General features: G+C 43.8%; 1 protein-coding gene across 5 annotated transcripts in view; it reads right to left on the minus strand.

The window, feature by feature from the left end:
* prex1 (phosphatidylinositol-3,4,5-trisphosphate-dependent Rac exchange factor 1) overlaps nucleotides 1-12992 on the minus strand; it is a 93389-nt gene that overhangs the window by 37286 nt on the left and 43111 nt on the right. For all 5 annotated transcript variants that reach the window (XM_034295833.1, XM_034295834.1, XM_034295831.1 and 2 more), the window contains 6 exons: nucleotides 11187-11288; nucleotides 10634-10795; nucleotides 6240-6373; nucleotides 5732-5847; nucleotides 3780-3929; nucleotides 686-833 (listed from right to left, as the gene is read on the minus strand). In XM_034295833.1, the coding sequence (XP_034151724.1) occupies nucleotides 686-833; nucleotides 3780-3929; nucleotides 5732-5847; nucleotides 6240-6373; nucleotides 10634-10795; nucleotides 11187-11288 (812 nt within the window). The remainder of the gene's footprint in view (nucleotides 1-685; nucleotides 834-3779; nucleotides 3930-5731; nucleotides 5848-6239; nucleotides 6374-10633; nucleotides 10796-11186; nucleotides 11289-12992) is intronic.

The following is a 12992-nucleotide window of genomic DNA, read 5'->3' on the forward strand; positions in this document are numbered from 1 at the left end:
TGGCCCCCAGCACAGGGTGGAACACATCACTGGGCCGCACCCAGTCATCACTCATCCACTCTGGGATTGTTCAGCTGATTGTGTAAGGCAGAGGTGTGCACAGTATGGTGTGTGTGTGTACATTGTGAACGCCAAGTTTGTGTGTGTCCATGGGCGCCTGGGCATGTGGAAAAAGGAAAGGCCAGCCGTCTCAGGAAGCGTCTGCTCAACGATACGGTCTGGAAGGGAAACATATAAACCCGTTCCAAGTTAAGGACGTATCATAATGACTAGGGCAGGTCAGGAGAGGACCACGATAGGGGCAGATTAGGCATTCCACCTGGACGCTCCTGACCATTGATTACCTCCAGTGCTTTACAATGGCCGGTAATCTAATGCAGCAGTAATTAGTGAGGATGAGCTTGTGAAAGTGATATGGACAGAACGGACAGAGCTCTTTCCAACATGGCATCCCCGTTGTAATCCACCTACAGTGGATGCATGTTGGGATTTGAATGCAATTGTGAAACGTTTTGCGATTACAATTTTTACAGCCAATGATTTGGTATGAGTTTGTTCCCCAAAGTTGTCTTAAAAGTAATTTAACAGTAGAATGTTGACAATTCAAATGTCATCACATAAACTGAGCACCTATTGCTGTCATCTATCTACCGGAAAAAGCATTTGACAATGAGGAAGAACTCACTTTCCCATGAAGCACTTGGGCACAATGCTCAGTTTCCGGCGCCTGTCCTTGATCAGGTGGCGGCTCTTGGTCATCATATTGTGATAGAGCTTCTCACCCTTCTGGGCGATCATAACGTAGGCGTCCCGCTCCATCCCAAGCTTCAGACCTGCAACCAACAGAGAAACACTGAAGGGTTCAGACATCCAAAGACTTTGCATAGTATTCTCCTGACACTTGTTATCAAAAGGTAAGCTGTTATGAATAGTTATTTAAATATTTCAAACCCAAAAGATAATTTACATATGAATATGACTTATGAATGTATCCTGTTCTGGATCAGGAAGAAGAGAATCTCGGGGTAAAGATAAAACTCGGTGTCGAGGGAGTGGGTGAGTAGAGAGAGAGAGAGAGAGAGAGGTAGAGAGAGAGAGAGAGAGACTGCAGATCATTCCTTTCACTGCCTATGAGACCACAGGCTGATTCCCCTGTCTGGCAGTCTGGCTTAACGTGGAGGTGGGGGGGCTGCAGCTATTGTCTCACAGTGCCAGAAAAAACAAATGAAAACCAAACACAGAGCCCTGAGGGACACTACCATTTCCTCCAGCCGGCCCGTAGACGTCTACACGTCTCAGGCTGTCACGGGGCTGTGAGGAGACACAATGGCCCTGCCTGGAGGGCCTCGTTGGGGTTTCTTGACAGAGGAGTGGAGCATGGAAGCTCGCTCCTTCAGAAGGGAAGCCAGATGTCCTGGTTGAGAACAATGTACTGTGTTAACGCTCACCTGCTAATGTACTGTGACGCCACTTAAGTTCTTATGTCATTAATGTTGAGCCGCCATTGTGTTTACTAAGGTGCAAATTCAGAGGGAGAAATACTCTGAATTATGACAAATATGCAGACAATTCAAAGCTTCAGTCTGTTGATGTTGAGCCCTGTGAATGTACAGCATGCGCACAGAGCATCTAAACCATAAACCTCTCTCTGTTCTAAACTCCATTGTGGGGTTCATTGAGCGGCTTAGCTTCACCCTGGAGCTCTCTGAACACTGGAGCCCCACTGTGAGGCTCTATGACCGGCTACACTCCACCATGGGGGTCTCTGAGCTGCTAAAGTGAACTGTGGGGCTCTGCGCTTTGGAGCTCCATAATCAGGCTCTCCGACTGACCAAATTCCACTGTCAGCCTCTCTGTCCTGTTTAACCATGGAAGTCTGACAACTCCAATTCAATTTGCGGGGTGCCGGAACTGGGCAAGCCTGACAGAAGTGGTGTTGGATAACACCTGACAGCAGCTGGAGTTGTGGACTCATACAAAGAGTGTCATTAAACAGACTCAGGTCTGGTCCTGGTGGAAGGCCCCCCCCGGCAAAGGCCTGCGGGCCCAGCTGTCGCAGCCTGTCCAGAGGCCTCTCCTCCCACTCACGCAGACACAGGCTAACATGCTAGCCCACTCGTTTTCACTCAGTCTTCAGGACAATTCTGATGAGACGAGCCCCACCAGCAGACAGAGTGATAATAATGTGTTTGTCTTGGGAGAATTGGTGCCATCTAAAGTGTGCTAGGGAAAACAGGACTCAAACCGGAGCACAGGAACCAACAAGGACGTGTTCAAGTGGCCACGTTTAAACCTTCCAGATGTGAACTAGGCAGGGGTTCAAGGTTTGGGACGGTTGGGGTTTGAGATGAGGTGGGAGTTGGAGGGGGGCAACAGAGTTGGCCGCATGGCGACTGATCTGACATCTGTTGGCCTAAGCTCAGTTTCTGCCTGCAGTAACCCGATACCCAACAAGGCCCTTGGTACTCTGCAAAGCCCCACTTCCCTTGAGCCACAGGATCGGGTGCCGACACAATGACTTCTGTTGGGATTGCTTGCGCAAGTCAGAGCGGAAGGCTGATTGGTTGCATCTGAAATATTAAAGCCTCGGTTGTTGTAAATATCTACAACACACGTGTGCTGGTAAGTTTAACAACCTCTGGAACTGTTCAAGTTCCATCCGTTCCATTCGCGTAGAGCTTGGGGGAAACTGTTATGATTTCTCACTTCAGCGCTATCACATCTCGCTAGACGACAGCCAGTCAGTAAAAGCTTTCAAGATTTATTGTCATGCCCTGCTGCACACCAAGACAGGTGGCCAATGAGGAACAGGTGTCCGTACCCCACAAATAAAGACACCTTTGAAGTCGAAAGATGGATTTTGGCAAAAGAATTGAGGGTAAGTCCAGTGCTTCTCAGTTTACAATGACATGTTGAACAAGCAACTCATATTCCTCGATAAATAGCACATTTTAAAATGAGGAAGTGGTATTTCAGTGCCATTTTATTAAACAGCGTATTCCACAGTATTGGGTGTAACTCGTTTTGAACACTATAAATGACATATTCAGGCAAACCTGTTCCCAAGTGGTAAACTCATACCGAATGTTGTCAATCAGCGTAGAACACCCAGAACAAGAAATGGCATCATGAAATGTGTTGCCAGCCTCATGTCATTGCCACAACAGAGTACAGATGTCCAGACAAAACAGAGAGATAAAAAAAAGGTTTCCCAGACTGACAGCATGTGATGGGAAGGGTGTCATAACACCCCCTCCACCCCCCCCCACGGCTGCTCCATTTCAGACTCCTGCTGATCAAACAGTCTGTGGATAGAGCGTCTACACATTGTGAATGAAGTGTTCGATAGGGTACTCTCTCTCCTTCTCTGGGTGGTTGGCAAACATGGGTCTTGCAAAGTTTTTTGTAACGGACAACTCTTTTCTCCGAATGCTGAACTGCAGACAGTTATTTTCTACATAGCTTTTGTTACCACAGTCCAAAGTCATTAAATCACTGTGGTTTACAGGTGAAACAAACGGCAACCATGGACATTAGGGGAAGTAAGAGATACCATAATCCACATCACGTAAGGACACCAGGGCAGCCCTGATTAGTCTGAATGCATCCTTGTACACTTCTGTACAGTTAACCACCTCTAGCGTTGTTGAGATAATGCATCCATCTGTGAGGTCAGTAAGACCAGCACCACACGTACCTTAAAACACATCAGCTTCACATACACTCACACACTCAAGGGGGACAAAGTCGAGGACATGCCTCTTGCTTTTTAGACTCACTTTCTCTCTGCTCACGTTCCCTCAAGATGGCGTCGAGCCACTTCTGCTTGTCCTCTGCATTCTTGGCCATGCAGACAAACCACTTGTTTTTGGCAGTGTTGTGGATCTTCCAGCCATTGGTCACCGTGTAATTGTTGCTGTGGTAGTCAGCTGGAGTGGAAGCACACAGTAATTAAGGTCCATTGTACACTACCCACTACATGACTGCATATTCACAAGTGACCGTTCCACGACTTGGAAAAACTCTCTCTAGTCCAATTAAGGATGGTCAGATGGACGGAGAGTTAATTCACAAGGTTGCTTGTTGAAATCCAACGTCTGCAAGCAATCGGTCATTGCGCCCTTGAGCAAGGCACTCAAACGTAATTGCTCCCGTAAGTCACTTGGGGGAAAAGCATCTGCTAAATGACAAAAACGTCAATAACATTCTAATTTTACTAGCAATTTGGCTCCAGGTGACTGTAATGCATAATTAATGAGCTGGTTTAATGGAGGTACATTAGTGCAATGTTAAAAGGTCATATAAATACATGTGAAACCCCAGGACTTAAGGAGGGGGAGGAGCACAGGAAGACTAATGGTGTTTACTTGTGCATGTGTCAAACAGTAGTGGATGTGGAAGGATGGTGATGTTATTGAATTCATTAAAAGGGCTGTGACGGGGTGATTTATGCGCTCACGTCAAATCTCATTAAAACTTCTTCACTCAGTGTCCATTTTACTCCACACTAATTACCCTGAACTGTAAAGTGAACGCTGTTGAAAGTGCAGCTGTTATCAGCGTGATTCGTTGGGCTTCTGCAATGCCACAATCTTAACATCCTTAGACCCATACAAGCTTATCTGGCAGAGTAATGATGGCACATGACCTTAGCCTTACTTTTAGGTCATATGGCCTTTTCTGAGAAACGTACACTGAGAGAACGTGAATAAGTGAGCCTAGGCGGTGAACGGAAACCAGGGAGATACAGAAAACAGCGGGTTTGTACCTACCAGTTCCTATTGCTTAGACCTAAAATGACAAACCCTCAGAGAAAACAACGATGTCTGGGTTCAAACAGCACTCAAACGATTTGAACGTTTGCTTGAGCTTGTCTGGAGGGCAAGATATGTGCGTTTGACCATTTGGGGACCATGTCATGGTTTGTACTGCGCCAGATACGATCAATCAAACAAAAACAAAGACTTTGAAACATTTGAAATAGTATTTGAACCCAGGTCTTGAAAAAAAACAGTTGTCGAGTTCAAAATAAACCACAGAAGAAAAAGGATCACAACAGTGTGGTGAGTTGGTATGTGCCTGCTCTTGCAGCGACAGCATTCATTTTCAGATGTTAATGCAGGTTGTGTATCCTGTCTGAATCAATGTAAGAGCTTATCACCACGAGAAAGCACTCATATAACAGCCCTACCTACCGTTAGTGAAGTGTGAAAAACCTATGCAATCCTTTTATGTCCACACCCAAACTGTAAACATCCACCAGATTTGAATCACCCACCCTAACATGAACTTGTTTTTAGAGGGGCAAGAATTCATATGAAATAAATACTATCAGTTTGTATGAAGCCTATATGATGCCTTTGTCAAACTATAGGACAGAACGCACTGATGTCTTTGTGCGTTTCATTTTCTGCCAGGCCCATAGCAAATTAATGCCAAAGAAATTGAAAGAAAATAAAGACCATGTAATGGAGGATAAATGTGGTCAATGGACAAACAGACATATGGATTAATGAACATCGATGGATGGATTATTAAAATTAATGAAAATAAATGAAATGTGGATTGAGGAATTACAGATGAGCTAATGGTTTAATGAATGGATTCATAGAAATGTGGATAAAGGGATGACATATGGACTAATAGTCAAATGACTGAATGAATGAAGGCTACATGGATGGATGGATGAATGTTCCTATATAAACTGAAGCGTGGTGGGTCTGGCACCAACCTGTTCCATCCTCAACATTTTCCACCTCCATCACCTCGGTGTTGATTCTTCCTCTGAACACGTACAGGGGACCGTTTATGGATTTGGACCTCTTGGTGGACTTCTTCCCAGAAACCCTAACAAATTGAACACAAATAGTCTAAATTAATTTTCCGTGCTCAGGAAAATGCAATGTGCTGCCAGCTTTGGGAATGTTTTTCACACTGCTTAAGCACCTACACATAAATGCACACACTCTTCCTTTAGGTGGATTTGTTTCGTTTGCATACATAATGAGGCTGGTATACACAAGACAAACAGGATTTGGCAATTCACTCCATATTTCATCGTCTGGCTTCTTTCTGCAAGGTGACTTCTCGTTACTGACTGAAAAGCCTGTTGTGCTTCTTCCCACCACTTTTCATAAAACCTTGCCTTCCTCTTCTCCCTCCATGCCCCCTCTTGCGCCTTCTCCATATTTCAGTCAGTCCCACCAACCTCCATCCTTCTTTCCTCCTGCAGTTCTCACCTGGACTTCCTCTTGCAGTAGACCAGGAGGTTGTCAAACAAGAAGAATACTCTCTCCTGGATGTTGCCGGCGGAGATCTTTAGGAGGTTACCGTGGAGCAGCAGTTCGGTGCAGATGTCAGTCAGATTGGTGCCCTGCGGTCAGACAGTCAAGAGAGGAACCCAATAAATCACCAGTGCCTGTCCTCAACTAGGTGTTGTGTGTGTGCCTGCGCCCGTGTGTGTACGACAATGTCTTGGCAAACCATTTTTTAATCTTTCACCCCTCACACAGCATGTTTACCTTCGGAGTGCTCAAAACAAAATGCAGCTGTGTGGATGTACACTTTGGATGACATTTGGATTCCGTTGTTTCCATTTCATTGTCCTAATAGGATGGAATGAACAACAGCCAACACCCTTACTATGACTGTTATGCAAGAGAACAATAGTGTATACAATATGAGCAAGTCCTCCCCTGACCTTTGAAAATAACACGTAACACCAGACAAGAGTCAGCTGTGCACTGGTCTTCAGCTCACAGTGGTTGAACAGATTGCCAACTGGTCCCCCCGAACTGAAGTAAACTAGATATTTTAGTGGACGTTTATGAGCGAATGTTAATGGGAAACTAGTCTAAACTGAGGGGGGAAAAAGGAACACATTTAAAATAGAGCCAGATCAGAGGTCCAAAGGAACATCTGGTCAGACTTAGAACCAAAGCCTGTTTATTTCCCTCCTGCAATCTACACATCCTTCTTGCATGTGAAGTATTTAAAGTACTTGCCGATGTTTCTCTGATAAGTAATGTTGTGGCAGTGTTGGGGCTTGTCACAGACTGCTACAATGTGCAATGACAGGTTGAATGTCCCTGTTATGACAGGGTCTTGACAAGGAACTTTGTTCTCTCTGTAGCCATGCGATAACAAAGCAGATTTTCCAACATGCACATGTAGTAAAATGCAGTAGCATGCATACACACACTCCTTTAAAATCCAATCGGTGTAAACATCCTGTCAATATCCAATGGAACCAAGAAGCTAAGAGTGATAAAGATGTCTCCCAAAAGTTGTTTCAAACCTGCATGTGAATAACACTGTGTGTCACATTCTTCTCCGAGGTCTTCACTGAGAGATTGGGCGGTTTCATATTTCACTGTATTTTTCTGTACATTTTGCAGTCTCTTTGATAAGTCGTGTGGCAATTGAAGCTAGCTGGCATCAAATAGGATTCATAATGGTCCCACTTACGCCCCACTGTTACAGCCAATTAACCTTATCACGACATCTAGCCACAACTTCACTGTTAGACATTAGATTAAGTACATTTACGGGAATATTTTTGGAGCTTTACACTAGCCCAATGGATTCAGGAAGGCTGACCCATGTGATTCTACCTGTAAGTTTGATTGTTTAAATAATGTCCAAAATATCCCTCTGTTCCCAATATTCTAAACTACTTTTTAGAGACCTCCCTTACAGTCTCTGATCAGAGGTAGTGTATCATATAGGGAACTGAGGACCGTTTCAGAATGACAATCCTAAAGATATGCAGAGATTCAATCAAATCTCAAGTAGATAACACCCCCCCCAGTAACATTTTCCTAAACATCTACGCCATGGACAACAAGCCACTGTAACCACCCAAAACCTGACCCTCACAACCATCCATAATTGATTCATCTGACCGAGCAGCTCCCCCCATAAAACTGGATAATCCGCACCCTTCAGGTGCATTCCAGCCAGCCTAGCAGATGGATTATGTTTCGGCAATCGATCCAATTCCGTGTTTACCTGCTAGAAGGCAGTGGGGGCTGGAGGTACAGTGGGAGAAGAGAGCAACATTAATGGGTCTGGGCTGTTGATTCTGCACTCACACTCCCCATTAGGAGTGAGGAGATCATTACACTGGAGAGCGGAGGAGCGGGGGGAATACAGGGCTAATGGGCTAAAGAGGAAGACATGTACGGAGGGGGCATAGGGCCTTTCATGAGGATGGACTGTTACACAGACAGTAGCTGGAGTCTCTATATCCCAATACTCCTTAAATTCCAAGTTCTGACCTCCAGAGCAAAGAGGGGTTGAACTACGGCCCAGGGGCCAGATTCGGTTCGCAAGATGATTTAAGCCGGCCCACGGTACGTACGAGTTTCACTTATCCATGATATTTGCCGTTTTTAATAAAGAGAAAATGATAGACTGGACACGGAATGCCTCAATATAAGGGAATATATATTTCAAAAAAGATGTTCAGGGAGAGATGCCAGAGTAGTCTCTGGAGCCAGACGTCATCATCCACAATCGTTGATTGACTACAGAATAATACAAGACATCATCCACTTGGCATGAATACAGCGGGATCAGCCAGCCACACATCCCTTAACTTCATCCTCAGACCAGGTTTGATTTGCTTGGGCAATATTCAAAAGAAACAAGCCATCTGCAGACTGAGAGTAGATACATATTTTCACTCCACTTGATAGAACCGAGAGCATAGGCCAGAGACATAGTCCTCGCTGTCACCTAAGTGCCAGAGTGGAAAACTGAGCACAGTTTCACTGAAAACAGTGTCTCACAATCCCCTATTAAACAGACCTACTTTCTCCCACACGTAGTAGGTTAATGGAATAAACTAAATAATAAACATGTTATTATTTGATCAAAAACTAGTCTTCAGTTATTAGACAAAGCTGGATAACAAGATAATTCAGTCCGATATAGCACAGTAGGCTTTACAGATATCTGGATGTTTAATCAATGTAATTTATAGCTGGATGACAACTGAACTTCAATCTTTTTCAGGTGTTTCCTAAATTATGTTTGGTGCCTTTGGAGCAATAGACAAGGAGGGAGGAAGTGGTGTTTAGACCAGGAGCCTGGTAGGTGTGCGAGTGCGTATGCATGTGTGTGTGTGTGAGAGAGAGTATAAGCGAGAGATTGCTGTGTGTGTATGACAGAGGATGTGTGTTAGATAGGAAGTAAGATTTGTGAGGCGGAGAGACTGTATGTATCAAGTTATCTGAACTTTAAGGGGAAATGTGGTTTTCCATTAACTGACACAATGGAATTTTGATTATATTCCGGTATCATAAGGTAGGCTTTTGAATATGAACAAATAAAATTAAAGTGCAGTAGCCTATTCTGTTATACAGTAAACCTAAGCAGTATGTATAATTATCCTTGAAATTAAATTGAAATTATGGTATTGTTACAATGAAACCTTGAAAATAAGCACATTTTCAGCAACTTTACACATGTTTGATGCTTTCCATGCAAAATAAATGTAGTAACTTTTTTTTTTGTTAAATGTATTAACCAGTGTGTTTCCTAACTCTCAAATGCCAAAAGTATGTAAACGCAATAACAGACCAATACATTGTCTATAACAAGCTATAAAAATAGAGGACAATCGAGGGATTAAATGGTGGCATATTTCATCTGAGAAATGGAAACGGATGCCAAACTTGGCAGCACTTGTGTGTTTGTGTGTGTGTATGTTGCATTGTGAGGCCCACTGTTTTTCATAGAAGGGCCCGCCATGAGACTAGGCCTCGCCTCTTCAGGCTCTGCCGAATGGGCAGGGTGCCCGTTGGCCTTCCCTCGGCTCCTGAGCGGACGGATTGTCCTCTTGGGGGCCCAGGGGTTCTGAGGAGACTCGGGGGACAAGGGCTCTGTTGTGGAAGGTGTGCTGTGGGCACTACACCCCCACTCCCAAGCCCTGTCCACGGCTTGTCAGGTCGGTGATTGGGAAATCTGGATGAGCTATTCACTACTTAAATGAAGTCTTGTTCAGGGTTTGGTGGCTGTGTGTGTTTTCACATTTTACTGAAATGCAAAATGCTAATTTGACAGAGTGTGTTTTTGGCTTAAGGGATAGGTTAAAAAGGTGCAGCTGAGGGTTTGGGTTTGAATTAGGGTTAGTGGTTAGGATTAGAGTTTGTGGTTAGGGTTAAGCATAGGTTTTAGGGTTAAGGAAATAAATCGCTGAAAGGTGTGGGTGCGATCGGATGTCAGAGAAGGGGAGAAAAAAAAAGGTGGGGAAAACCATTGACAAAACTCAAGACTCTGAGCCTCCCATTTTCATTCATTTCCTATCACTCTAACCAGTTCTATGTAAAAGAACTATCCTGTTGCCTCCCTTTCTTTTTATCCCTCTAGATCTAATTCTCCTCCCTGTTCATAAAGAAACATCTCCCCACATCTCACCCTCCATCTCTCCTTTGGGTAACTGTTTCAGCCACCACCACCGCCTCCTCCTCCTCTCTCCCAGACCTCCCAGCCATTCCAACTAGTACCACTCGTCCCTTCGTCCTACCCGTCCTCCCCTCTCCCATCTCCCCCTCCCTCCCTCCCTCCCCAATGATGACCTACAGACTGCATCTGAGCCCGTGGTCTAGAATAGAATAGACGCGGTCACCTCCCAGCCCTCGATATGTGACTGCAGCTGTTCCAGAGCCTCCAGTTTCTCCATCTGCCTCTTGGTCTCGTTGATGTTGGAGCACACTGCCTTCATGGCCTGCAGGGCCTCCTCCACAGCAGGGTAGTCCGCGTGCTTCTTGGGCGTCCGCTTCAACAGCTCCTAGTGTGGGCAACGAGAGGTGGAGTGCGGTCAGCCGCCAAGCCCAGAGCCACGAAGCAGCTCATTGTAGGAGTGCTGCTCGGTATATCTCATTGTGGTCTAACACGTGAACCCGTTCCCAGAGCAACTGTCCTCCTCAGACATGTTTTGGTAACGGTCATTAACCCGTTGAAAACCAACTAGCCACCAAGGCTCTGACAGTACTACAGTATGTACACAGACATTACCAGTTGTCCATGTTTTGGAGGACAGTAATGCTGTGTTGGTTGGGGAGCGCCATTATCGTATGCATAATCAAAAAGTCTGTGATGGTGAGATTATACACCGTCGTCTGTGTATGTATGTGTGTGTGTGTGTGTGTGTGTTTGTCAGTCATGCAATGGGGCCTTACTTTGAGCAGGAGAGGGTACTTGCAGATTCTCTGAATAGGCGATAACAGGTAGCCCTCCAGGGGAACGTCTGTGCTCTTTTTCCCTCCCAACAGCATACAGTGCTGAAACACAGACGCAGACCATCTGTCATTTATCAACCAAAACCCAACAGTAATTATTCACAGTTGCATTGAGGTCAGGTTGCAGCCAGGAACTAAAATCAAGCTTGAAAAAGAAAATCACTTAGGTGGTGCAACCCTTTCAGATGAACAGGACATGGGCGAACAGCTAGTGGGTTCTCATCTCTGTACTGTTTTTTTCTAGCTATGTGTCTGTCAAGTCCCCGCGGGCAGGCAGTTTTAACTAGATCAAAGGCCAAACTAGACATGCTGCATGAAAATGCTAAACTAAATGCACTACATTGGTCAGAATAGTGCACACGTTTCATTTAAATTCCATACCTCCAATGTCAAGTTCATGAAGCCCTCTGACATTAAAAGGGAGTGTCATGTTCATAGCATTTTAGGTTGAAGCTTACAATTGGGGGGAGCAAAACCTGTCCTCAAAAATGACTGCAGAATTCTGGTATTTAACAGATTCCAGTTGACTTGGCAATCTTGATGCATCTCTCTCTCTCTCTCTCTCTCTCTCTCTCTCTCTCTCTCTCTCTCTCTCAGCCTCTGGGTTACCATCTCTCTCTTCTTGAATGAATATTTCAATTGTATATATTTGTTAATACATTAACACATGGCTATCACAGTCCTCTTCCATTTTCAATGCTACAAAGAGTCATTTTTGATATAATCTGTAAAATGTTACATTTAATTACGAAAACACTGGAGGCAGGTAGCCTAGAAGCCCTATCTTATAGCAATACCTAAAAAAAAGAGAGAATTATTGTTTCAGTCTTTGAGGGATCATAACTAGGTAGCTAGTAATACGATTGTTCTCTCTCATTCTCTCCATAGTAATTAGATTTTGTCTCAAACAGGGAAATAATTTCGGTAGATTGCATGATTGTATCTGATGAATGAAGACAATTTGCAAAGGTGGATAAAATATTTTCATGACCTGATGCTGTCAGACATTTCTAACGTTGCCAGCATGTTCCTTAGAACTCTCCTGTTAGTTGCATGCAGTCTTACAATGTTGTCATTTATTTTGGGATTTACGATAATTTCAAACTATAAGTTGTAGATAGACCAGAGGCCCTATCAGATGGACCAAAAATACAGATAATTTTATTATAACACTTCATCTGTTGTGAGAATTGATTAACTAATTTTAGTAAATGAATGCATACAATCCATATTCATTACAAACAACTGTAGATATTTGTTATATTATGAAAAATAGTGAAAATAACTACATTTAGGGAAATAGTGCATCTTGGAGACATCTTTGTTTTACAAAATGTATTAAAACTGTCTAAACTGTGTTTTCTCTAAATTAGTTGTGATGTTTAGTGCAGAATTTGCTATTATATACAATGTAAAGTTTTGTTTTGTTGTCCGATAATCATCCGTTTACATCTCTTTGAGACCTCTCAACTCTAATCCTAACTCTATTTCACAAAATGATCTAAAACAATATCTTAACTCTATTTTTCCAGCTGTATATTGATAGATAATGTAGAACATGCTATGACATAGCATGAGAAGTGTAAATGTAGACAACATAATTTTAATGGTCTCAGAAAATCATACCTTTACAACCCAATAGGGCCTCTAGGAGACCTCTCTTAACCCACACCATAAATGTCCCTAAATGCACAAAGTAGACAATGCAGCAAAAACTAGATATTTTACACAGGGGTCAGGGGTGCT

The sequence above is a fragment of the Esox lucius genome, chromosome 12 (assembly GCF_011004845.1).
Source record: "Esox lucius isolate fEsoLuc1 chromosome 12, fEsoLuc1.pri, whole genome shotgun sequence".
Taxonomy (NCBI): Eukaryota; Metazoa; Chordata; class Actinopteri; order Esociformes; family Esocidae; genus Esox; species Esox lucius.